General features: G+C 44.2%; 3 protein-coding genes across 7 annotated transcripts in view; 2 read left to right on the top strand and 1 right to left on the bottom strand.

The window, feature by feature from the left end:
• adam23b (ADAM metallopeptidase domain 23b) overlaps positions 1-18,311 on the bottom strand; it is a 40,783-nt gene extending 22,472 nt beyond the window's left edge. For 3 of the 5 annotated variants that reach the window (XR_015102381.1, XM_086124596.1, XM_086124597.1), the window contains exons 1-6: positions 13,174-13,943; positions 12,975-13,085; positions 12,797-12,875; positions 3,613-4,079; positions 2,873-3,087; positions 654-730 (exon numbers count right to left, since the gene is read on the bottom strand). Coding sequence is in view for 4 of the 5 variants with exons in the window: in XM_086124596.1 (XP_085980722.1) it covers positions 654-730; positions 2,873-3,087; positions 3,613-3,688 (368 nt within the window). In the remaining variant the exon portion in view is untranslated. Of the gene's footprint in view, positions 1-653; positions 731-2,872; positions 3,088-3,612; positions 4,080-12,796; positions 12,876-12,974; positions 13,086-13,173; positions 13,944-17,988; positions 18,086-18,278 lie in introns of those variants that run through there. The other 2 variants (XM_086124595.1, XM_086124594.1) reach the window with 2 other exon arrangements.
• cmklr2 (chemerin chemokine-like receptor 2) lies at positions 6,801-10,846 on the top strand. The gene is made up of 3 exons (XM_086124598.1): positions 6,801-7,009; positions 7,994-8,111; positions 8,193-10,846. The coding sequence occupies exon 3, from the start codon at positions 8,210-8,212 to the stop codon at positions 9,293-9,295; it is 1,086 nt and encodes a 361-aa protein (XP_085980724.1). The 5' UTR covers positions 6,801-7,009; positions 7,994-8,111; positions 8,193-8,209; the 3' UTR covers positions 9,296-10,846.
• On the top strand, positions 17,063-26,285 carry ino80da (INO80 complex subunit Da). Its single transcript, XM_086124593.1, has 9 exons — positions 17,063-17,594; positions 17,852-18,579; positions 18,824-18,926; positions 19,008-19,232; positions 19,307-19,440; positions 19,823-19,956; positions 20,040-20,284; positions 20,366-20,523; positions 20,956-26,285. The coding sequence occupies exons 1-9, from the start codon at positions 17,305-17,307 to the stop codon at positions 21,942-21,944; spliced, it is 3,006 nt and encodes a 1,001-aa protein (XP_085980719.1). The 5' UTR covers positions 17,063-17,304; the 3' UTR covers positions 21,945-26,285.
• The last annotated feature ends 588 nt before the right edge of the window (positions 26,286-26,873 follow it).

Genomic DNA, 26,873 nt, shown 5'->3' with positions numbered 1-26,873 from the left:
ACTGCTAAGGATTTGTTCCTTTGTTAGAAAGATTATGCAAAAACGACTAAGCGGATTTTCACCAAATTAAGTGTGTGTGTGTGGGGGGGGGGGGCACTGTTTAATTTCAGTTTTCAGCGCAGAATGCATGAATCATTCAGGTGTGCACAGGCTGCGCATAAGTGGCGGTGTGCAATTTGGTGCCGATCCAAATTAGGATTGCTCAGGAAGTTCGCACTCCACCGAGCTCCCGTTTTGTGGAAATGTTCCGTCGTCAAACAGCTCGCGATGCATTCGTACGTCGGGGTCAACTCAGTATAACCAGTAGCTCAGACAGAAATGCAGTACGACAGCGGCGCAGCGACTAACCAACCAACCTCAGGGTCTGATGCAGTTATGGGAGACATGCTCACCCCAAAGGGCTAACCACAGTCTGAAAATTTGTTATGACTAACAACCACAGTGGCGAGGATTTTGTTTTGCTTTTACTGGCATTGAGGAATTTGTTTGTCTGTGTGTTAGCAGGGATGTGAAAGCACGGCTTGGAAGCAAAATGTTGTGTGGCATGAATTCAGACTATTCAAAGAAAGATATATTGTATTGTATTGTATTACATTGTTGGTGAAGGGTAAATGTACGTGGATTTCATTTAAAAAAAAAAAAAAGGGACTTACTTGTTCAGGGTGAGATCCAGAACAAATCGGGTGCTGAAAGCTTCTAGTTGGAAGCTGACCTGAGCAAGGTGGATCGCCTGTCGGGGGAGGAAAAAAAAAAAACTATTAAGTCATTTCTAAATTTGCGCTGTTTCAACTACTACAGCGTCACCTCTAAAATGTTCATTAATTGTGGAATTCAATCAACATTTTCCGTGAACGATCAGCCTCAAAAGTCGCATGAGTTACAACCATCATAGATCTCACTTGCGCTCAGTTCAACCGGCGTCAAAGTATTAAGTCGAGCCAGAAGACTCAAAAATGTCCACCAACCACCAATAAGCAGAACGAGCAGTAAGCAGGTTGAGGCGTAAGAGCAGGTGCAATGGGGTCAATTGCTAATGTTAGCCAACGACTAGCTAACTGATTTTCTTGCATGTCACCATGATTTAATGCTTTCGTGGCTAACAACACAAGTGAAACGACTCATTTAAATCATGTTCATGTAAAAGAAATGTATGCAAGGTGCAACTTTTATTACGCCCTCATCATTTAACACATTCATATTACAGTCTGTGAATTATATAACACGTTTATGACCATGACTGCCAAGTGTTTTTTTAAAAAATTGCCTTTACAATGAATAAATGTTTAATGTTGTGCTCGACAGGCAAGTTTCCCTGTACATCATGATATGTACTTGAATTTAAAGTCCTTGTAAAGTGAAAATAAATGTCTTTTAAATCTGACACACCACGGAGAAGTGTTGTGAACAACCTTGCCAAATTTGAACGATTAAAGAAGGAAACAAAAATCACCAAATAGATCAAATGCGGGTTCAAAATCAAAAATAAATTAAAAAATAAAAATCAAGCAATTTTCTTCACTCTCAGTAATTCCGTGTACGTGTCAGCTGATTGTGCGCAACCACACCCCGCTGAAAAAAATGGATGCTACGTCGTCGAGAAACTTTTTTATGGCGCTACATCCCGACACACTTGAGTCGCAAAAACACCTACAAGCCTCCGGTGGGTGAAATACATCCCAGGGCTTTCCATGCCGTGATGAGAGATGCGAGCCAAGAGCTAGCTTGTAAACTAACGCGCCTCAGGGGCCCATCAGCTAGCGGGAGGGCGGGAGGCTCATTCACAATGTTACCAACTTGCTTAGGAATTTAAACAACAACATTGAGGGCTTCTGTCAGTTTTGGCGCCCAGGGAGGATTTATTTTCAGGGCGTAGGCATAGCTAGCTAGCTACCTGTAATGGGCCTAATCATAATACTTAAGAAACTCACAATTGTGCGGCATATCCACAGAAATGTGAACAAAGGTGCTCAAGTTCCGATATAGTTGGGGAGGGGCCAGTCATACCAGATGCCCAAATGTGCCTGTGGACGCCGTTTTAGCCATGTGCAAAAAAAAAAATATTTAAGAAACTTAAAAAAAAACAGAACTGGCGATAGTTGAACACTAAATCGCCACAATTCAAGACTGCGTTGATTTGAGTCTTTTTACACGCTCCGCGCTCCTTTCTACCTTCGCCCGTCGATGAAAACACCAAAAGAAAGAAAATGCCATCCATGTGCACAGTTAGAGTGCACTTTGCGCTAGACTGGTGCTGGGCAAGAAATTAGAGCCCTTCGAGTTTGAAACATAGCTTGACCTTTCTCTAATACTTGGGAGTCCAATAACGAGCCATACAGAACAAACGGTGTGAATACTTTAGAGAGGGAATAAATTCCCATTTAAAATTCTCCCTCACCATAAAAAAAAAGCAGTGTCATTGTCCCTTTCGGGATACAATGGCTCGTGTCATTGGGTCGACATCCGAAATGAAACAAGTTTTGTACATGACACTTGGCTTTTTTATTGCTTTGAAAACATACTTGTGCACGCAGTTCAAGATCATCGGCATACCGTAAGCCTTGCTTATACAGTACATTGACGGAGAGAACTGGACTGCAGTCCTATTTCTGACCACGAAAAAAAAAAACTGCAGATAAGTTAGCTATCTAATCCCCACTGGACAACGCAAACAGATGTGGTGAACGACTGACAGATGGTGGTTCTGCTCAGGTGCAGCTTTCTTCAGCACCACACAGCTTGACTTTAGGCTGCTATTTATGTGCTCGGAAAACAGGACTGCAAGCTTGTGAGATGGGCTGATAAAGCAGCATGAGGTGAGTTGATCTGCTGATGGTGACAAAATATCATCTGACTCGGCTCGGTGTTTGCCTACCTGACCCTCTGTGGTTTGGCTCCTGGCCCGCGTGTCCAGGTCATGGTAGGCACTCTCAGAGTCCTCGTTTAGGTAGTAGATGAGGCGAGATGGGTAGGCGATCACCTGCTCGGCAGCTGCATGGTGGGCTGTGTTTTCCAAAACGGGTGCTGCAGTCGCCTGTTGCTTCACCGGCACTGCGTCCCTCTCAACCTTGTCCTCTGCACTGTGAGAAGCTGCGAGAGAATCGCATGGATGCGCACATACACACACCTGAGCCAACTGTCAACCTCGAGTCATCAACACGCGCTGGCCAGAGGGTCAGAGTGTTATTGCAACACTTTTTTTTTTGTTCTTGTTTTTCCAAGAAGAAGCAGTAGACTTGCAGCCAAAATTCCCAGTGAGATGACTTTTGCGGCAATACAGTATATGATTCATATCACTTTGGACGTATACTGTATTTTCAAAAGTCCCCAATCACAATTCCTGTCACCCAGCTTCAGTCAGTATCATGCAGTCAGGATCAGAACCCCTCCTTAATTTGCATGTATATATTTTTAATTCACCTGCGGTAGCGATTTAGCAAAGAGAACGAAGCTGGCATGTTTTAGTCTGCCCTCCAGCAGCACGTTAAAGTCGCAGCACAAAGACACAACCGTCCTTTCTTAATTAGCAACGAGCCGCTAGAATACCGATCGAGAAATCGCAAGGGATGCAAATGATTCCACGAAAATCAAAATCCAAATACAGCGCTTACGTACCGGATGACGCCGGTGATGCGTGAAGCCAGAGCGCGAGGATGCTGGCGAGCAAAGTGTCCAGAAATATCAAACGCATGATTCATATTTGATGATTGAAATATCTCGATATCAACACAACGAGGTAGCGTGGCGCTTGCAGCCCATCGTGGCGGGCAGGGAGGTGCCGATGATCAGACCGATGAGGAGGAGGCGTGGGCTGGGGTGGGGGGCGCTTTCGGGTCCGGGAGGCACTGGACTGACTGCTGCTGCAGATGATGGTGATGATGATGATGGCGAGGGGAGGAAGAGGAGGAGGGGGGGGGGGGGGGAAGAGTGCGAAGAAGGCGGCGGCCGAGCAGCTACTGGAAGTCCATCGGCAGACTCCTCCTCGATGATGCACGAACAAGTCCGGCAGGGGCACACACGAGGACAACCCGGAGACAGGAAGTGGTTGCACAGAATGATTCAATGAAGGGCGAAGGGGTGATCTGGAAATAAAGGTGAGACGCGCTCAGTCTCTCCCTAGATGACATTGGGAAGTCGAAAATGCCCACACGTGGAAAAAAAACAAACAACAAACGCCTTTGTCACCGTATAAATGGTGATTAGTGACGAAAATTGTCATTAGCACTGGAAATAAAACAAACGGCAAACTAAATTTGAGAACTAAACTGGTTTTATAAAGTGTTATTGTATACTGCACATCTGTATTCGTGCATTGGATGTGTGCCTTTAAGGGGCGTGGCCTTGTGACACAAGGAGCTGACCTGGCCAGTGTGAGTATCTGGACGTAAGTTGTGGCCCACAACAGCTCTTTGTGTGAGCTTTCTCATTTTGTATTTCTCCACAGCCGCTCACAAGTGAAATCAAATTTCAGGCATTTATACCAGTGACAGCAGATGCACCGACTTGCTTGTTTGTGCAAAAACACTGGACGGCAAGATCAGTTCAATGAGGCTGAGTCATAACTTCCCCAAAGGGAAACATTACCCAATGCCAATTTACGTATACACATTTTGCAACTGTGTATTAAACGTGAAATGAATATTGGAAAGAAATCAAAACGGTGCCTGCTGCTGGATCTGTTGGGTCCTTGACCCCCACCCCCCTACTTGAGGTACACAGCCAGTCGCAGGGCATATGTAGACAAACAAAAAAAAACATTCTCACTCACATTCATGGACAATTTGGAGCGTTCAAGTCATTTAACAGGGATATTTCTGGAATGTGGGTGGAAGACAGAGGGGGAAGCTCGCACAAAGACAGGGAGAACAATGCAAACTCCACACAGGAAGGCCAGAGCCGAAATTCAAATCCTCAGAACTGTGAGGCAGATGTGCTAATCATAAATCCACCTTGCTGCCTGTCAAAACCCCCAAGACATGAAACCAATATAGATATCAAAGCATAATTGCAATCCCATTATGCAAACACTGACTTGATGCATGCCCCCAACAGGGTCAGTCGCACACACAACGCCGACAGCTTAATTTGTCACTTGGCTGCATTTACACTGCAGGTGAGCGCTGACTACTTGCCCACCGTGCAACCATGTCAAGTATACATTTTCATTTCATCATTTAATCTTAGCTCTGTATTAATTTGAAGATTGGTCTCGGAAGGAAAAGAAAGTGATGCAACAGCATAGTGTCCGAGTGGGTAAATTGCCTTCCAGTAGCGCGAATGATCAGGCAAACATTTCAGGGCATCCCCCATCCCCCCACCCCCCCAATAAGTAATTGTGGCAAAGATAAACAGCACATTAAAGGTTTGTTTTATCCATATTTTTCTAATAGTATACCATACATCAGGTGTGGGCATGACCAATGATTTTTTTTAAGTGAGGAACATGGGGTGGATAAAGGGGGAAATCCTGGAAAAAAATGGAATAAAAACCCAGCAAAATATTGAGAAAAGAAAAAAACAAAAATAAATTCAGAAATATGTGAATCTTTGGGTGCTGAAGCCTAAGCATGAAGGCGTTGACTGTGGTTTTGACTTGTAATACCACCAGTCACCACTAGATGACATATGTGGCTTAGTTGCACTTAATCTTTGCCTTAGTTTTGAGCGAATTGGTTTTGGAAGGGAGCGGGGGGGGGCAAGCATATTATGTGGTTATTTTATTGTTTGCTTCAAAAGACATCAAACTTAAGGCCCGGGGGCCAGATCCGGCCCGCCATATCATTTTATGTGGCCCGCGAAAGCAAATCATGTGTTAACTTGCTAAAATCTGTATCAAAATGTCAAATTGTCGTGTGTAATAAATAATGTTGAGATTTTGCAATAATTTTGTAACCCTGTTTACGCTCACTTGAACAATAATTGAAAAAACTATTATAATTGACTTTACTGATTTCAAAACGAGTAATCCATTCATTTCAGAATCAGAATCAGAATCATCTTTATTGGCCAAGTATGTAGAACACACAAGGAATTTGTCTCCGGTATAACACGCTGCATTCGTATCATCGTAAACAACAAAATCATTGAACCATTTTAGAGTAACCAGTAGCAGTATTTGTAGTACAAGAAGAGTGACTATTGTCTTGTATTTGTGTTGTACAAGTAATCATTTTGCGGCTTCGCTGTCATAACTGCGCTCCGAGGGAAGACGCAACTCCAAATCGGCCCGTGACTAAAATGAGTCTGACGCCCTTGCTTTAAACCCTTTGCTATTGAGTTAGGATCGTAGATCGTTAATACGCGCATTGAAAAATGTATTATGAAAAATGAAAGCTACTAAAATAATATATATCAAGGCGGAAAGAATTTAACATTTGACATCAGAAAGAAAATATTTTGTGGCGCACTGTGGGTTGCTTTCCGCCTATAATTCAGTTTACAAGTGTGCAGCCAAACATGTCATTTTTATTTGAAAGGCCGCCAAGAAAGTCAAGGTATTAAATCAAGAGACGAAGAAGAAGACGATGAGAAGAAGTTCTGTGCGCACTTGGCGCACACGCCACGTTTTAGGAGTGACATTTTAAAAACTCTGCAAACATTCAGTTGCTCTGTGTTTATTGAGAGAGGGTCGCGGCTGTGAGAAGCAGCCAAAGCTCCAATGAATGAACGCATTCTTATCCGCGCGGGCGACCAATAACAACTTTGTTGCCCTCCGCGGTGCGTGTGTGACGCGTCAGTCCCGGGGGCGCGCCCAGTGCACACATCTCCGCGCAAAAAAAAAAAAAAAAAAAGGAAGCCTACGACAAAGTTTAGTTTGGATGGACTCGCGGAAAGAGCGCACACGGGCGTCGGCATGGAGGGGGACGTTTAGGGACGAGGTTCGCTCAGGCGACAGGCAGACAAGGGCGACCATCGTTTTTTTGTTTTTGTTTTTTTTGCAAACGGCGACTGTCGCTCTTTTTGGGATGTAAAAAAATTAATCATCATCCTTCACGTGCGGCTTCCGTGCTAGGTAAGATCTCAAAATGGACACGGTAATGTCGAGCGAACAATATACTGTGCCTTTTACGAATGGTCAACGACTTTATGTATCAAATACGACATTGATGCAATGTGGGAATGAGTCATTGAAATGAAAGATGTCAAATAGTTCACTTTCCGTTAGTTTTGATGAGACCATCAATCATCGAACCGGATTGTCAAATGCTCGATTTGGTCATTGTTTATCAATGACATATAATCGAAGAAATTTGATTCTCTGCTGGGTTTGTTTTTGAATCCCTGAAAACAACTCTGAAATATAGTTGACATGATTGACTGCTTTTCGTTTGATCGCTGAGGTTTCACTCCAGTAATCGTGATGTCAAAACATTCCCAAGTCACAGTATGTTTTGGACCAAATGCCCAAGTATATTATTCATCATAAAATGGTGTTGACACAATGAAAACAGTAATGTATGACACTATGAAGAGGAATAATCACATTCTGTGACCTCTGAGCAACAAAGTAATAATCCTAGGTAAGCGTTTGTACGTTTTCCACTGCTGAAAAGCCAGCGGTGTGTTTGTGTCAAGAGTACAAAGGCGGGAGCTTTGAGTGCATTACCCCACTGACGAGCCATTAAACTTCGACTGGCCAGACGCAAGGTTATTTTGAAACAAAAAATGGCATCTTCGAAGTGAATTCACAACAAAAAAAGTGAACATCTTTTTTCTTTTTTTAAATTCAAGAGCACTGTATAAGCCATGTGACCTTGGTGCAAATGTTCGTCTGAGCAAGGTTTCAACTTTTCACCCTGATTGCCGCTTACTGATGATTGCAGTGGAAAAGCAACTTGCACAACTATTACTGTTTGCCCTTCCAAAAAAAAAAAGTCCCTCAACCATGCACGAAGAGAATGATTCATCCACTTGTGGTTCCTCCCGCTGCCTTCTCTGTCAACCGTGTCACTTTGCCGCAATGTTGTGACAAATGGACGTTCGTATTCTGTTCCAGGCTTATCCAGGACACACCCAGTCAGTACATTCGCTTCAACGCAGGACCTGAATGAAGGGGTGCTACCATTCCCGGATCATTTTGGAGAACAGACAGTTGTGAGGCGAGAAATCACCAGGTAGGTTCATCAGAACGATATACGGATGATTCTTGACGCAATCCTAAAGGGACGAATGCGTCTATCGGGTTCCCCTGTCAGGTAATCTGCGGGCAGCGATGGACGACTCCGGAGAGGACTACGGAAACTACAGCTACGACTACTACCTGGAATACGGTGACCTGGAAGAACTGAAAGTCGACCACAGGCAGAAAGAAGCAATTCACATCATCTCCGTCGTCATTTACGTCATTTCCTTTGTACTCGGCCTGATTGGAAACGCAACTGTCATTTGGGTGACGGGATGTAAGAGCAAAAGGACCGTCAACAGCGTCTGGCTCCTCAATTTGGCCTTGGCCGACTTTGTCTTCGTGCTCTTCCTCCCATTCTACATCGACTACATCCTGCGCGACTTCCACTGGGATTTTGGCGGGCCCATGTGTAAGATGAATTCTTTCGTGTCCGTCATGAACATGTATGCGAGCGTCTTGTTCCTCACGGCGCTCAGCGTGGACAGATACGTTTCGCTGGTCCATCAAAACTGGTGTCGGAGGTGGCGAACGGTCGCCCGAGCCTGGTTCGCCAGCGCTTGCGTGTGGCTCACGGCCGCCATCATGAGCTGCCCCGCGCTCATCTTTCGGGACACGGCGCGCTTGCTTGACAAAGTGATTTGCTTCAACAACTTCCACTCGCAGGATGGACACTCGGCAGCCGCAAAACACATTCTAATGGTCTCCGTCCGGACCACGGTGGGCTTCCTCTTGCCGTTCTCCGCTATATGTGTCACCGGCATCCTTCTGACAGTGAAGGTGAATCAATCCAGGGGCTCCGTTCGCGTGTCGAGCTTCACCAAAACAGTCTCCGCCATGATCCTGGCCTTCTTTTTATGCTGGGCTCCTTTCCACATCTTTAGCCTGATGGAGTTGTCCATACATTCCTCGCTCTATTTGCACAACGTGTTGAAAATGGGATTTCCTCTGGCCACCAGTTTAGGCTTTTTCCATAGCTGCATTAACCCAGTGCTCTACGTGCTTCTGGGTAAAAAAGTTCGGACCATCCTGAAGCGTGCATGTCTGGACATCACGAAAAGCTCGTTGAGAGAACTCAGCCAGTCCGTGTCGGCCACCGAGATGGAATCGTTGCCTGGAGCCCCCGACGCCGAGAACAGTACACCGGAGGAGCCTGTGGCTTCATCAACTCTGTGATTGGGGGATGTACGATGGATATAAAAAGTCTACACACCCCATTTCAAAAGAAAAAAAAAGGGAATAAATCATCTCAAATCTTTTCCAACTATTTATGTGACCTAAAACGGTACAACACATCCATCCATCCATTTTCAGAACCGCTTGATCCTTGGTTGAATTAAAAAAAATATACAGTATATTTTTGAGAGGGGAAGTAAAAATGAACTGTGTTCAGAATCGAACTCGTGTCAAATGGGAGTCAGTACACACATGGAACAGTTCCCGTTTTTGTTTTTTTTTCTCACTTTTACTTTGAACTGTTTATAATTCTGTCCAGCTTGACTAATGCTCCAGGTCCATCCGAGGAAAAACAACCCCAGGGTGTGCAGACTTGTGCAACAACTTTTAGCTGTTTATTTTTACTTCCACTCTCAAAAATATATTTTTAAATTCAATTGTGTTGTACAGTTTTTAGGTGACATAAATAGTTGGAAAGGTTTTGAGATGATTTATCACGGTCCTGTTTTTTTGTATCACAAAAACATAAAATTTGAACAGGGGTGTGTAGACTTTTTATATTCACTCTCCATCTTCAACCAAAAACTACATTAGATGGAAAACGTCAAACACTACACAGCAATAATCTGTATCCTTCCATGTACTTTTCAAACGAGGCGCAGAGAATAAACATACGAAGGGGTATGGTTAAGAAAAAAAAACGAACAACGGTACAAAAGTTTTCATTTAAATGAGTGATTGTTGATTTCATTGTTTGACAAACTAAAAGTGAGGTCAAATCTGACCTCAGCAAGCCATACGTACTGCACACATGTGATATTACGACTTTATTCTTGTAAAATTACTACATTACGCCATTATGTCAGAAAGACTTTAGTCTCATCGAGTGACTATTATTGTAGTACACTTGTTTTTTGTTCTTGTTGTAGTTTTTTTTTCCTTTCCAGTGTGGCCCCAACACTAAACATAATACAATAACTTGACATGATTTCATTTGATCGGTCATAAAAATGTTTTGACCGACTGCGTTTACATGAACTCTGCGGAGCAACCTGAACACTACTTTTGAAATGAATTTTACAAGTGACGAAAAAAGATGTTAAGACATTTCATTTTGTTCTATTGAGAATATAATGACATACAGATATGCAAAAGATGTATAACAACTGTATAAGTGTATATTTGCTGCTGGACGATATGTAGAAATGTGACAGATATATTTCGCTTAATATATTCCAACTAAATTGCCCTTAATAAATGTGCTCTACTGTAGTTTTGACTTCATATATATACACAGTATACATATATTGTTCAGCAGTGTCTCTGTTATGTCATGAAAGCTTTCAACCTTTGTTATTGTACAAAATGACAGACACTTTTCCAGCCTGCTATTAAGACAGAAGTATGACTTTGGTCCAGATGTGCATTTTGTTTTTGTACTTCCTTTCCCTACAGGCTGTGGTGCGTTCAAACACAGTCATTTCCTGTGCCCCCGCCCCACATTGCTGAACTCTGACATTTATTATTGACTTAACAAAATGCTAGACAACATTCAATTCCTGGAATCTTTTTTGATAATTGTGTCCTATTTATATTATTCTCCTGTTCACAGATTTCCATTTTTTAAATTGAATTATACATCTTACACAAGAAAAAAAAAACAATTTCTTACCCAATTCATACCTACCTCATTTAAAATTTCAACGTGTTCAACATTTCCCAGCAACATTCGAAATCTTTCATTCGTGTGGGAAATTTTATGATGGAAAACGAAGACTTCTAAAAACTGTCAGAATTTGGGAACGATTAATTAAGAAATTGGGAAATTCCTTATAAATACGTGGCATGGAACAATATTACTCATGGCGATGTCATACGAAAATGCTTTTCGTTTGAATCGATTTGGACAGGTACAAGAAATGGAACATTTCCGACCTGTGAGGCACTTGGTTAGTTGTGACGCAGTCGAGTCGAATAGTTCGTTATCAGTGTCGTAAGCAGTCGCTGACGAGGTACGTGCTCGAAAATGAGCGGACACAATAAATATCATTCGTATTCTTGAGGGCGTTTGAACCCTGTAAAGATATTTCAACGGTCAAGAAACACAGCGTCAACGTTGAATAAAGTTAACATCTGGTTGAAGGTCGCCTTGTGTGTGGCTTATAAAACGTCAGCGATGATCAGTACTGATATTGAAGGCACAATATGGAAGTCAGATGGCCGTCATGTTAAGAAGATAATGCCAGTGATACATTTCATTTATCTTGCGATGCACTACTGCCGCTTTCAGCACGGTCGCCTGTAGTGAGCCCTGCCAGCAGTTTTTTTTTTTTTTAATCTATCAAAGGCGGCTCGACTGCAGCAAACAATGCTAACAGTACTCCACTTCATGAACTCACTAATTGAGTTTGTTAGCGACAATGACCGTCTTTGTGCTCCATGACTGACCCACTTTGTGTGCGGTGTGCAAAATGGGGAATATTATGAAGCCCTTGTCACTTTGGGGGGGGTTTTCCACGAAGGGATTGCACACTTGCCAACCACCTCATTTTGGTGCCATGTCATTTGTAATGAACACCATTGGCTTCTCAACACAAAACAAGCCACGAGGCTGCTGACCGATTATCACAATTTATATGATCACGATATTAATATTGCATTGGAATGTGCTGGACCCGCAAGACTTCAGGCGACAGAAGCAGCCCGGAACCCTCGTGAGGAGTTTGTGGACACGCATGATTAGAATTTAGAGATTTTTCTTTTATCGTAGGAACGATTTACATGCTATGATTCATGTGACACGATTTAGATGTTATGGGTCAAGTGGCCAAATTGGACTCTGCGTCAAATAAACAGTAAATGCATGACATCGTATGATTTCAGGTCAATCTGACGTTTGAGAAATCTGACAATAGAATGATGCATTATAGATGTCGAGGTTGTTCAATAAGCAAAATATTTTCCGACGGCACAGCCGGAGAATAAATACTCAAGTTACCCTCATTTAAAACAATGGAGAGATTTATTCAATGGTTTGTAATGTGGGTTTTGTATTACCGTTAACTTTAGTTTCATGAGTCCCAACTATTGATGCTTGTGAAGTTATAAGGAGCAACTTGGATGTTTGCACATGGAAACACAGTCATTCTATTGGAATTGGGAACTTGGACAGTGTTTATCCAGCATTAGATACTAGCCTGCTTATTTAGTTTTTAAAATTATTTTTGGCTGCAGACACCACACTTTTGCTTCCGCAAAGACCCATCCGTTGTTACAAAATGTCACAAGTGCCTATTTGTTGCGTCTCATGCAAGGGCTTTTTTTTTTCCACTGTATTTTTTTTTTTTTACCAGTGAGATTACAGGACCGAGTGGAAGATGTTCATGTCGGCATTGTCTGGGAATGTTAATGATCTGCGTCATGCCCAGTTGCAAACTGGATGTGTTTAATCCTTGGACTTGGGAGACCACTTTTCTGAGTTCTACTCTAGTCGAGATTTACCTGCTTTGTCCAGCGAGTTTCTACTTTTTCCTCTCCAGGCAGAAGGAACTCCGCGAATGGTGTGGACATCCTTCTGCACCTAAAAGAAGATATCAATGAGGAGCGGATCTCAAGCAAAGCCAGGTTTCCTTTTTATGTTCCTTAGTAAATGTTGCATTGAAATAATACAAATTCTTACTGATTTGTTTCTGATATCCTGAAGCGACAAAGGCTCACCCAGCCGTCGGTGAAAAATGAGTCCGGGCAGTCGGGAACCGACAACCTGGGCAAGATGTGCTGACGCAGTACGCTGTCAATCGTGAAACAGCGGGTGATCGTTTAATCAAGCGTGTCCTAAATAGCGTCGGTTTTACACTTGCAATGGAATTGAAGCTCACCGAGTTGGTGCACCATATGAAGACTGAGTCAAAGCATACTTGAAGAGAACTTACGCCGATCCTTCCCCCCCCCCGGGGGGACTGAACTGCATTTTTCCTGTAGTCAGTCTTCACTGCTGGGATGGAACCAGCTGATCTTTCTTCCGGTTGGTACTCATCCTTTCTTTGTCTCCTCGACTCGATACATGGAACCGAAAGACAAAGAGATATCAAAACAAATCGACTAATCAACAACGCACCCATCATCAAATTAATAGAAAATTATTTTGAGAATTGATTAAGTCTGAAGGGCCATCGTTTACAAACCAAGCTATCATCCGCTTTTCTTTGGGGGGGGGGGGGGGCGATCAACATTTCCCCCATTTTGTGACATGTTCCGGAGCAAATCAGTAACTGAATCATAGTCAAATGATGGGGGGAAAAAAAGATTACGTTTAGTCCATTCAGAAAATAATAGGTATTTGTAGCCGTAGTATGAATCATCTGTCTGAATCGGTTCCCAAGAAGGACATCTGTGTTTCAAAAATGTTGCAAAGTACAAGGTCAAACCCTCTCTTGAGCGATTGCTTAATTGTTCCTTATTTGGTTTGGTTCAATCACGCAACCATACCAAATAACACCAATAATCGGTTAATAAACAGTAATCAGCACATAAAACGATTTTGCAATCAACTTGAACGCTAAAGCCTTTATGAGACCATTTGATGAATTGTTGGAATCATCATTAGAGTAATCGATTGTAAAAACATTTAACAGTGACATTGCGAGACTAGAACGATATGTGGGAAACGTTTATAACAGACATCTCAGTGGTTGTTGACTTCACAACAGGATGCAAAGAGGCCCATGTTAGAAAGAAGCGAACCAAGGCAGCAGCTCCAACCACTTCGGTGAATCACCAGAAGTCCTGCAAGCGATTGCAACAGTAAGCCCAGTGTCACATTTTTTACATTTTTTTTTGAGAGGCTTTGGTGAATGTTATCACCAAAGTGGAGGCGTCACTCTTTGGATTGTGGGTTTTTATCTTCTCTTGCAGGCGCAGGCAAGACCAAAACACCCTGTTGTGTTCGGTATCATTGGTGGTCTGCAGATCAAGACTAGGGGGCGGGGGTGCATTCACAACTGCATTGACTTGATGTGAACTGTATCAGAGCAAAGTGAATGCAACGGTACCATTCGGTGACATGCCATTTGTTACTCTAATGGCACTGTAAATCAAAACATGGAAAATAAATTATAAATTATTTTAAGGCATCTATTGTTGCCATTTTGCCCCACTACAACGTTTTCTGGATTTGTTTGATGGTGTGTGCGTGCGCGTGTGTGATCATGTCAACAAAAAAATACATATATTAAACCGAAATTTGCTCTACGGATCAAAAAAGGATTGTCTTATTTCAGAAGTGTGTTTCAAACTGGTAGCCCTCACTTTAATCTGCACTACAGTAAGAAGTAGCTCGAGTTCTAAAGGATTGGTTAGCCGTGGTGCAAACTGTGTAAATACTGTAATTAGGAGCAGAAACTTCCTTGACAGCAAAACGCACCTGTTTGCATACATTTTATTTTGTGGTCTGACCAAAGATGGATACAAGCACATTTTCCACATGTAGATAATAGTGTTTACATTTTTCCACATCCATTAACATTTACACTATATATATATGTGTATGCATTGAAACTAATTTTAAGTAGTGAGCCCAGTGAATTATTGCAGAAACAAATTTCAGTCTTGCAGTTTTTTAAAGAAAGTTGAAAAATGTCTTGGGTGATGCTGCGGTGCAAAGGATGGAGCAGGAGTTGGTGTTTTGGTACCTGACACGTGGTCCATCATGAGTGAACAGTGGGTGAGAGTGGCAGTGCAGAAGGGCACATTACACACAGACACATCGAGATGAAATAGCCGCGTTTACGTGGATTTGTCACTCAAACGGCTCCACTCGGACCTCTCGCCATATATGTGCCCTAAATGTAGAACATGTCGACGGCACTGTCACACTTTTTGTTGCACTTCGGCACTGTGGGCGCTCTTAACAAAGTTAAATTTCCAATATGGTTGGAGAGGTTGTTGTTGTCGAGCGGGTTGTTGTCATGTCCCCGCAGTGCCTGTAGTGGTGCTGTGAGGGAGTCTGCCGTGGATCTGACAAAATCCTTAGCAGCCTACCTACTGCTTAAAATTTGATCGAGTGCTTATTTTATATCCATCCGAAAATCGAGTAGCGCCGAGCTCGATGAAGATCACTATTATTGTTAATCTATCTTGGGACATAGATGCGCGAATAGCCTAGCGGATCGTATTTGACATTTCGGCCGTCTATCTGGAGCGAATACCGTTCAACGGCCCGTACCAATTCAAGGTAAGCGAATCCTCGTCCTCGATTTAAGACCACAGCGTTTCGCGGGGCCTTTAGTCGGGGAGGCGACAACTACTCAAGGCCGGTGCCTGTCGAAGCTAACGGGCCACTTCCGCTCTTTTTACTTCTTGCGATAGTTGAACATCGACCTTTTCTATCACAACGCTCAGAACAGTTTAGATATAAATGTTAAAGTTGCCTTACGTCTTATTAAAAACGCTACCAACCACTATTACCCTTATTTTTTGAACGGAAGCCGATCGAGGACAGGCCTTAGCTTACGTGAAACCCTTTTGTTTGAACGTGTTGGTAGTTAAAGTGTTAATATGCAAAGAACTAAATTTACTTAGTTAAAATATTTATCGTGAGTATGTTGCATTCACTCTTTAGATTACGAACAGAGGGATCCATCGCGTTGTCGCCATTTTTAGAGGTTTCCGTTTCCTGGTTAGCTACCGCCTACTAATTCGTGTTTTTAGCTTCCTTAGCTAGCTAGCTAGCGTATGTTTTCACTTTCGTAGCAGCTGAGAGGTAAAAAAAAAAACCCGAAATAAATCAAAATACGCGGACCAGAATAGTTAACCTGGTAATGATAAAACACATATGTAGCCTTCACGTTTAGTTACGAGGCAAATAGTTAGAAAACTGCTTATCGGACAACATGCTAATATTGACACGCTAGCTCCGTTCGACAGACATTTCTGTTATGTTTAGTTTGCAACAAACCAGCACATCCTTATTGGTTGCCTCTATAATTAAATGGTATTTATTTAACAGTAATCTATTTTTTAACTACATTTATTTTAATACCCTAAAATTTTGTGCTATGTGCACGCTTTGGGTATCGGAGGCACAGTGGCGCCCGTAATACCAACTCGAACCCTATAAGTCAATGATAGCGGCTAATAAGGTACATGGGTTGCGCTTATGATGAGTGATCTGAAGCTTCGTCTTTACACGAACCTTCGAATAGCATTTCTTAAAACTGCACACAGACCTATTAGTGTATATGTGTGTGTAAATGTCCGTGTGTCCATAAAGGAGACTGTTGACAGACTTGAGTTCAACTGACACTCGGACGATGATTTTATTTTTATTATTATTATTTTTTTTTTAACAATAACTCAAGTGTGGACTTGCAGACAGGGTTACTTATAAATGGCTAAGGCGTGTGAAGGATTATTTCTTAAACCTATTTCCACCGTTATAATGTATTTATTATACAATCATGTAGTAACTAAATAATTGTAATACTGTTTGGGAATTTATTTGATAATCCAGCCAAGAGTCCATGTACTACTTAACTCTAAGGCCTCCCTAAGGTGACAATTCACAGCACCAGTAGAACAGTAAGGACATACTGTATTTGAAGAATTACAGTCTCTTACTACTATAACATGCAGTTGTCCTACGACAAGTATGCCAAAGCTGCCCTACTCGTGTGAAGAAATGTCATACAGTAGTGGGGGGAAAAAACACTACTAGTATTTGCAAGAAAGACACCATCATTAATATTATTGCGTCCTAGCTATTCTAATAGTGGGCTGAATTGTTCGAGCAATGAAGACAAAGAGTGTACTCGTACATTGATCTGAAGCTGGACATCAAAGATTGAGGAAATGCTCAAGCAGCTTTCAATAGGTTTTAATGTACAGTATTGAAAGCAGTGAAACATATGTTCCAGAAAGGGGTTATTATTTAAAATTTCTACAGCTGACCAAACAATCGTCTATGCTCCGAATATGCACATGTGATTATACATGCACATTTCAAAGTGTTAATGATGTCATTGTTGCTTTTCTCCCCCGACTTTATCCTATCAGCTGATGTTGTCAAGGACAAGAGTCACGTGATGTATGAAGGCAAACACATACATTTCTCAGAGGTGGACAATAAGCCCTTGTGCTCGTACAGCCCGAAGCTCTGCAAGCAACGCAGACTCAATGGCTACGCTTTCTGCATACGGCACGTTCTGGAAGACAAGACCGCCCCCTTCAAGCAGTGCGAATATGTGGCCAAGTATAACAGCCAGCGGTGTACCAACCCCATCCCAAAGTCAGAAGATCGCAGGTGGGTCAACACTAGTGTTCCGAATCCGGAATTAAATTATACTGAATGATGTAGTGCAGGCCTCCTCAGTTGTGGATGATACGTTGCAAACTCACATGCGATTAGTGACAATGTAGAGAGACTTAATTTTTTTTTTTTTAACATTTTCCAATCGCTTTAAATCGACGATTTCCTGCCATATGGCGGGGATTTCCTGCGATGTAGATGTACCCTGTAGTACACGTGTGTAATTAAAGGAATTCTGACTGTTGTTCCAGGTACTGCAACAGCCACCTGCAGGTACTTGGCTTCATCCCCAAGAAGGAACGCAAGAAGAAGCACGATGCTTTGGAGGAGATGCGATCGCGGGCTCACTTGGAGTCAGTGGCCCTCAACATAACGGTGCCCTCTTTACCTTTAGCTTCCAACGGTCTGAACGAACTTCCACCATCGCCACCCTGTACGCGCCTGCTCGCCCTTCCCGATGGGGAATTCCTGGATCCGTTTACCTTCTACGAGGACGACACAGATGGGGAGGAGATGGGTCCTCCTCGAAAAAGCAACGCCATCAAGAAGAAATTGCAGAGTCGGCTGGTGCTGAACCAGAAAATCTGCCAGGACGCGGACCGTTTCCAGACCCCTTCTGAGCACTTTAGCCCCTCCCTCGTCCCCCGCGTTCACCCGCCGTCGCCGCTCAACACTCACCCCACACGGCAGCAATCAGGTCTTGTCCAGCCGCCCTCTCAGCAGGGTCTATTATGCAATCCAGCACCACCTCAGACGGTCAACTTCATGCCTCCTGGGATCGCCGTCAATGCATCAGCCAGTCCCGCGCAGCCACCGGGGCCGTCGCTCAGCAGGAAAACACCTTTTGCTTCCAATCACATGGTGGTCATGCGACCTGCCTCCTACTCACCGCCACCCCACTGCCTGGCCAGGTTGCAGCATCTGGTCCAGCTCTGTGCCAAGAGACACCAGGAATATGGAGACCTGTTTCCTCATTTAGGTGCTTCGCTCATATTCATTTACCACCAAATGTTAAGATGCGCGACTATATTTGGCCGTTGAGTGAAACTTCAGGACGATTCTAAAGTGTACAATAACCTTTAAAAGTGCCTATTTATTCGGTTAGATGACGTATCTGACAATTGGGCCACTGCGTTTAATTGAAGAAATACTGAGTTTTAAGAGATGAAAAGATTTTAGCGAGGTGAGACGGATGGGCCTTTTTCTGACAGATTTTCTTGCAGGCCTGGACTGGTCGGAGGACAGCGCTGATAATGACGATGAGGATGAAGAAGTCGAAGCAGAGAGATTTGTTCCTGGCCTGAGCACTTGGAGACCGCAGAACGGGTCGGTAACTCAACGTCAACGCTCGACACACGAATCCACCTGACTTTTTTTCACGGCAGCGACGGTCTCATCCTGAAACAGGTTGGAGGATGACGCTGGCTCCTCACGGAGAACGCGACTGCTGAGGCTTTGCGCGTACCTGGAGCAAAAGTACAAGCACATGTGCAGGCAGGAAAGGGCGAGTATCCGCCAGAAGAGGTACCGCTACGCCTTCCGCAAAGCCTTGGTGCACGCCGCCACAAAGAACCCAGACTGCGCCGGGCAGCTCATCCAGGAATTACGTGGTTCCTTTCAAAGCCCTTCAAGGTAAGTCTCACAGGCCCACTCTTAAAAACATGACTTTTCAACCAATTAAACAGATTTCTTCTCTACTTGCTTAGTGCCGGATCGGAACTTCATCACGGCGGGGCACCTGCGGGACAGCAGAAAACAGACGCGGGGACGTGTACAGGCAGCACAAAAGGCCAGGCCTGTGACAACAAAGCGTTGCCCTTCACCAAACACTGTTTTCAGCGTATCTTTTGAACATGTCAAACCTGATTTACCACAATCCCAAAAATGAGCGCTAAACTGCATGTTCACTCTAACAGATTGCGGGGCAGCGCTGGGGGGGGGGGGGGTGGTATTGGTAACAGGTAAGATCACTGTACTTAACTCATTCACTGCCATTGACGGCTATAGCCGTCAATGGCAGTGAATGATGTCTTACCTGCTATAGCCGTCAATGGCAGTGACGTCTCCTTTTGTAAATGCGGCCCAGTCGCTGGGATTTAGTTCATCCCTTGGGTCACAAATGCAGTTTCATCAAGTTCAGCTGCACATTCTATGCCGTTAGTATTCTCACCGCAAGCTCTCCACCCGGGGGCTTCTTTTTCTTCCTTAATTGTTTGATGAAGACATTCTGTTGAATCGCTCCCAGCAGCTGTTTGCAAGCTGCACCGCCAAGTTCGCAGATGGTCAGCAGTGCTCCATTCCTGTGTTCGATATCACGCATCAGACACCACTCTGTGAAGAGCATGCCAAAAAGATGGTGTGTATGATGTCCAATATCGTCTTACCCCGCATGGTGACGGCATCCTACTTACTGTCGGGTCTCCTGTACGTTCCATGCAGGATAACTTCCTCCGCGGGGATGGCAATCGGCGAGTGCACCACCACCAACATCACCACCACCACCACCAGCAACAGCACCAGCGTAAGCCGCGCAAAAAGACCAAACCACCGGCACTCACCAAAAAACACAAGAAGAAGAGGAGAGTGCCGCGGCGGCCTCAGAAACCCGTTCCTCCCGCCTTGCCTCAGGGGTACTTGGGAATGCCGGCTATGAACCTCGCTCTGTCCTCTCAGGCCAGCATCAGGTCTGCGTGAGTCGAAAACATCCCACTCTGCGGTTCACATTGGTTTGTAACGCTGTCATTTTTTTTTTTTTTTTTTGACAGGAGTCCCTCGACTCCAGAACTGAGCACAGACGAACTTCCTGACGACATCACCAACGAAATGGAAGACATTCCAAATGACCTCGAGTTGAACCAGGAGGATTTTTCGGATGTTCTGCCGAGACTACCTGACGATCTTCAGGATTTTGACTTGTTTGAAGGTGCCCTGACACGTTCACGTTTCGTCTTAACGTAGACAATGAAACCTTTTTTTTTTTTAAAAGTGTGAGAGACACCAAACGTGAAGTGGAAAACATTTTCAACGAGAGTGTAAGCACTCACGTAAAAATGTTTTCCACTCAAGATGACCAACAAGGCCTTGTTGCAGTACGTGTCACCACATGACGTAATTTCTAGCCGGCACACAGTAAAACAAAAAACAAAGAAAACCACACCTCCCAGACAGCCACGCGCTAACAACTGAAATAGATTTCAATGAATACATTTGAAATCAACTCTTAAGGCTCACGTATGAAATGAACTGCCAAAGAACATTTTCGCTCAAAGTATAGCTCATTTTAGTTTTGTCACCGTAAAATGTCGTTTCGGTTAGTTTGTTCGTTTCCGTTAACTGGAATAAGCTTGTCGCGCAGGCAAGAACGGCGAGTTGCTGCCCACCACGGAAGAGGCCGAGGAGCTGGTGCGCACCCTACAAGCCTTGGGGTCCTACCCGGACTCGCTAGTGTGCCTGACCTCCATCGGAGACCTGGCCCCGTCAGAGGGAGTGGACCACCGAGCCTTGACCGTCTTTCCCGGTGCAGTCCAGCCGGGGGCCATGGGGGACATCCTCCACAGTCGCCTCCCGACGGAGAACTTTCCTAGCCTGGAGCTGGAGGACAACATCCTGCAGTCCGCCGCGGGCCACTTCCCCCCCTCCCCGCCATCTCAACCCACGGACCTGCCCCAAACGTCATCTGCCAATTCGGTGCACCCACCGAGCGGCTCCCTGCTCACTCAGGCCCCCGAGCGAACGTTCGCCCGCTCGCGGCCCCCCACCCACATTCTGGCCAAATCTGATGGAGCGGTGACGTCGTCTGCCCAAGGCGGCTGCTTTAGCGGCGAGCACGTGGCATCGCCGTACAGCGACCAAATCCCCTCGCCCCACGCCGGCCCCTTCCAGACAGACGCCCCCCTCCTGCTGGAACCCCCCCGCTCATCTTGGAACAATCTTCCCCTGCCCCTCGCCGACCCGGCGCAGTTCGGGAATCTCATGGCGTCGGAAAGTCATCTCATCTCCACGTCGCTGTCCACCCCGCCGGCCGGCAGCCACTCCGTCAACTCTGTGACACTGCAGCCTCTGGCCGCGCTCTCGGCCCTGCCTCATAGCGGCCTGACGGGTTTGACCGCACCCCCGGCGCCCCCTTCTTCGTCCCCGCATGACCCCCTGACCTCCTTGCAGCCCAAGCAGCAGCTCCCGCAGTTTAGCGCGGCCTTCGGTCACCAGTTGGCCTCACACAGCGGCATCCCCAACGACCTGCAGCCCAGCCACAGCTCCACCGCCCCACCCGCCGGCTTCTCCATAGTTAGTGCCACCACTGCAAGTGCCAACAGCGCCTCCGCCCCTTTCACGCAGAGTAACTGAGCGCGGGTGACAACGGAAAGAGGTCATTTATACGACATCCTTCATATCGGGCTCCGGGTCCACGTTGGCTATCGAATCGCTTTGAAAAATCGACTTTGTTAACATCTAGTTCTTAACGAGTACTACTCGTGTTGGTATAATCGATGTCGAACTGGTCCACAGTTTTGTCTGACTGGGAACAACATATAGTCGTGCTACTAGTGAGGACAAAGCGCATACGTGGGCCTGAAGTTTGGATATCGAGGATATTGAATAAATGCTGAGACCGTAGGAAAGGAAGAATTTGTTTTGAATCGGTGACGGCACACCTTGAACCTTCGACTCAAATGCGGTAACGGTGCACACGTTTGATCATGAATTTGCACAACACCAAAGGGTTCTCGTAGAAGACGTTGACAGTACTGCCCTGACTTACACGTGCACCAACTTTTCCAAGCCAACTCAGCACCCTGCGTCTCACTCGCAGTTTTAGATCCATATGGCGAGCCGTTCACATTTAGCAAGCTAGTTAACACTGAGTCCCATGTCAGCTCGTGCCGTTTTGCCCGACTCGTGACACGGGAGTTGTCCTACTAGTAAGTTTAGTATTAACTCATTCAGTACCAGCCAATTCTGAACCAAGTCTGAAAAGACGTTTAAAAACGTCTTTGGGAGTAAATGAGTAAAATGCTCGAACAGCTTTACAGCAAAAACCATTTGAGGATTCTGAAAAAACGGGACTAGTACGCTCCCCTTCCCGATGAGTAAAACAATTCGGCGCACTAGTAGGATATTGAATCAAGGCTCAAAAAAGCTTCATGCAAAACACTTGAGCTGCATTCATGTGATATCAAAGATCACTGACAATTGCACGCCGCGAAATACTCCCAAGTCACATCAATTAACTTAGTTCTGTGAAAAAGACAAAAGAGTGTGCTAGTACCTGGACCTTTCAGCCATCGGTGCATCTCGTTCGCTGCCATTGATGGGTAGACTTGTCAATGATGTTTCGATGGGGGGCTGCTCCACTGTAAATGTCAAGCTTGGAAACAACATTACTGACACACAACCAGCAGTGGATGGCAGCATTAGTAAAAAAAAAACCAAAACAATAATAATCAAAGTACTAGTGCCGCTTTTGGGTTATTAGTACGGCCGTAAACTGGATCTCAATGATATCGAATTAATGCTCAAATGGGTGGAAATGTACAGTCATACCTCGGTTTTCGACCATAATCCATTCCAGAAGGCTGTTCGAAAACCGAAACCACGCTCTTTAAAAAAAAAAAAATCTTTATTGAACATGTCTGTTCACAATGGAACGCTACCCGAGGAAGCGTCACTTCCTTGTGTAAGGAAGGCGAGAGGAGTCATGTGACGCATTCAAGTGCGCTCAGTTTGTTCGAGATCCGAGGCATAAAAAACTCGAAAATTTGGTCGAAAGCCGATTTGGTCGACAACAGAGACGTTCGAAAATCGAGGTTTGACTGTATAAAACACTCTTTAGTCCTCCCGATTAAGATTCAGTGCACTAGTTGAACACCCGTGTCTTACCAGTAATGTTTTTCCCCCCATACTAATATGACCTTAAGATGGACGCAGGTCTATGCACAAGTATGCTCTTTGTCCTAGTACACTAATTGAACGACTGTCTCCTGATATCGCTTCTTTCCACTTGATGGAAAGCGGATTTAGCACTAGCGAGCGCATCGAATAAATGCACAAATCGCTTGCCATATAGCCTTTGAGCATTTATTCCTTGAGATCCGTCTTGAGGTCAGACGAGTTGGCCATAAGTGGCACTCGGTAGTGGTCAGACACTAGCGGTTCAATAAGTGCGCCCTGGTTGTGTGCCGATACGCATTACACGAGAGGCGGTAAAAGTGTACTCGTATATGGTTCTGGATGGTTGGATATCGAGTCAATTGAGTTACCAATTAAGATCGAGAGTCAGAGTGCTGCACGATGTGGGATTTGGTGCGCTGGTTTGATGCCTTGAGATTTTGTCAGCCAGTGGTTGGTACCAGACAAGCTGACAAATGACACCATGTTGTGTCACGGTGCGCGCAGTTGACAGTCGCCGCATCCCCACAAACGTTTTCCCCCTTTCATTCCTGAACAAGTCTCTTCGCACCGTTTGCTCAGATGGCCGTCGCATCGTTTTAATTTCTCACCTGTTTCATACACTGCTTGTTTTAAAAAAAAACCACAAAAAACAAAACAAAAAAAAAACAAAACACACACACGCTCCTGACTTAGATAGACACGGTCACCCAAATACTTTTAAAGCCGTTTTTTTCTTTAAATATGGTGTGTTTGCTGTACATGTGCTCATTTTAATCGGTTGGCGCAGATTTCTCGTATAAATCTCCGAACCTCATTCACTGTTGGTTGTGCGACCCGGTTCACAAAAGGTAACTAAATACCGAAGCAATAAACGCATCGACGTCAATGTTGGCATCACCGCACGGAAGGATATTCTCGAGTGGTTCCATGTAGCTTTGCCTGGCGAGTTCTAGCGGAATGAATGGTCGCGATTATCCAGGGACTTCTTTTTCTACTTTCCAAGGTGCTGACTGCTCCTTTTACTCTCTGCTTAACTTTTAAGGTCTGAGTGAACATTCCGGGGTGTCCAGACTACGGCCAGCCGTATATTTTTTAGCCGCCCGTAGCGTGTACTAAAAAAAAAAAAAAAAAAAAAAAAAGAACATTAGGTAACTAGTCCAGAAAATGGATTGGCAGCTAGAACTTTGAGGTATGCAAAGAGACTATTAGAGAAACTACCAAGACCTCAAATAGTAACAAAATTGCTTTCTTATAACTTCCTGATGAAAGAAAGATCACGTTAGTTTTGGTTCTGAATACGGAAATGCGATTCAGATGCCGTTCGATCCATGGGCGGATCTATTCCGGTGGGATTACGGTGCCGTGACAGCTTAAAATGCTGAACATTCTTAACTATTTGCCTTTTAACACAAAGTCGTGAGTTTTTCCAATATAACGCAAAACTTTAAAAAATTTTGATATATACTGTATGTATTTTATTTAACCTAAAGAGTTACAAAGTTAGCCTCAGAGGACAAGTTTGGACACCCCTGCGTTACTCGTACATCTGCATTGAAAGTTGCCATTTGTCTCTCACCAGGCAGGTATCGCACGATTCTAATAGTTGACGTGGTCTGAATTTAGAAGGACTCGTCAGTTGTTAAGATTTTTTTTTTTTTCGGGTAAATCATCTGGATTTTAAATGAACGAAAATGACAGCAGGGCAAACCACTGGCCTCGGATGCATACGTGAGGGATTATGTATAGCGTGACGGGCCGTATCCTGGGGGTTTAACGGTGAATTGCCGAGTAGCAAATGGGCAGAAATAGTCACTTGCGACGTGTTCAGTGGAACGTGTAGAGTGTAGAACAAGTCTCTTGTTTTGTTTTTTTTAAAAAGGTGATCAAACGGGTCGTAAAGCTCTCTGGGCCATCGGATGAATCGGTGTCTGTTTGCTGTGTACGTTGTCATGTTATGTAGTTTGGAACTGTTCTGCGGAAGAATGTTGTCATAAGAAAATCAAAACCCCGGGAGCGATTGCAGATATGAAGTGCATATGAAAAGGTATTGAAAGAGGAATATATTCATCTTCCATTTATTTCGTGAACGGACGATGTAGTTCGAGGTGGATTTGCACAGAAGTGAAAAGGATTTAAGCCTGCCGTGTTAGTTACTGCATGTCCTGATTTTTTTTTTTTTAATTTCCATTTCATTTGCTCGTGAGCAACTTCCCGCGCTCATCGCCAGTTTCTAGCTGTGAGAAGGCAGAGTTCCCTCTCCTTTCCAAAGAGAACACACATCATTGTAGCTCCACCACAGACGCCTGCAGTGTTATTAAATTAAGTGGGGGAAAAAAAGATCTATCTATATACGGTATGCTATTGGATTGTTTCTTTGCCAGCAAAACACGGTAATACTGCTGTATCCACATTTAGAGCATGAGTAGTCGCTGCGCCCCACTCTTCCGACGTGATGTAGAACAAAACGAACAGGGCTCGTAGGAACGTTAACTGCTTGTGTATTAAGAGATGGCTGACAAATTCCATATCCATTGAATGTAACCGTTTTATGGTTTTTGAAAGCGAGGGCGAGCTCAAATCTAGTCACCTTTTGTTAACGGTCCTTTGTTTATTTGTCTAAGGTATTTTTTTGGATACAAAAGGTTTACATTTTTATGTCTATTTTTCTTGTGTACAAGTTATGTAATATGTGTACAAACACTGTATGTAATATCTGTATATAGTGTGACAAATTTGATCTTTTGTTTTTGGATGTATAAATAAAACTTGCTGTGAGGTATTTGATGACACAAAGAAGCATCTGGGGGGTTTTTCCCCACACACTTCCCCCTTGTGCTGTACAAAATCGAATTTATATACAGTATGCGGGGCAAAGGAGAAGCGCTCACTGACAGACTTTATACACGTTTGTGAAAAGTGAGTGAACAGGATGTCTCGAAACTTTGAGGTCAGCTCATGAAACGTGAGCCCAAAGCGCCATGTTTATACTTTTGGTCAGTAAACAAATACTGAAGGACAGTGTGGCAAACTGAACTTGAGGTCATCGTTTCAAGGAATGACACAAAATGCAAAATATCCATGCTAGATTTTCATTTGTCATCCGTATTTTCCGCACTATAAGGCGCTTCGGAGTATAAGGCGCACTTTCAACGAATGGCCTATTTGAAAACTGTTTTCATACATAGGGGGCACCGCATTATAAGGCGCATAGAATAGAAGCTACAATAGTGGCTGAGGTTGTGTTATGCATCCACTAGATGGCGCTACGCTGAAGGGAATACAATACAATACAGCTCGATTTATATAGCGCTTTCACAACTGCTGCCCATGTAACAAAGTGCTTTATAAATCAGCATCTATTGTATTGACAGATCATTTGAAATA

This window comes from Hippocampus guttulatus, chromosome 11 (assembly GCF_054856545.1).
Source record: "Hippocampus guttulatus isolate MCC_2025c chromosome 11, RoL_Hgut_1.0, whole genome shotgun sequence".
Classification (NCBI taxonomy): domain Eukaryota; kingdom Metazoa; phylum Chordata; class Actinopteri; order Syngnathiformes; family Syngnathidae; genus Hippocampus; species Hippocampus guttulatus.
This window is presented reverse-complemented; position numbering and strand designations above follow the sequence as displayed.

Excerpts from the sequence above, each read along its gene's own strand:
- cmklr2 (XM_086124598.1), top strand. The coding sequence starts at position 8,210 with ATGGACGACTCCGGAGAGGACTACGGAAACTACAGCTACGACTACTAC.
- ino80da (XM_086124593.1), top strand. The coding sequence starts at position 17,305 with ATGATGTCATTGTTGCTTTTCTCCCCCGACTTTATCCTATCAGCTGAT. Across the intron at positions 19,441-19,822 it reads CACCAAACACTGTTTTCAGC|ACATTCTGTTGAATCGCTCC; the intron begins GTATCTTTTGAA and ends TGTTTGATGAAG. Across the intron at positions 19,957-20,039 it reads AAGAGCATGCCAAAAAGATG|GATAACTTCCTCCGCGGGGA; the intron begins GTGTGTATGATG and ends CGTTCCATGCAG.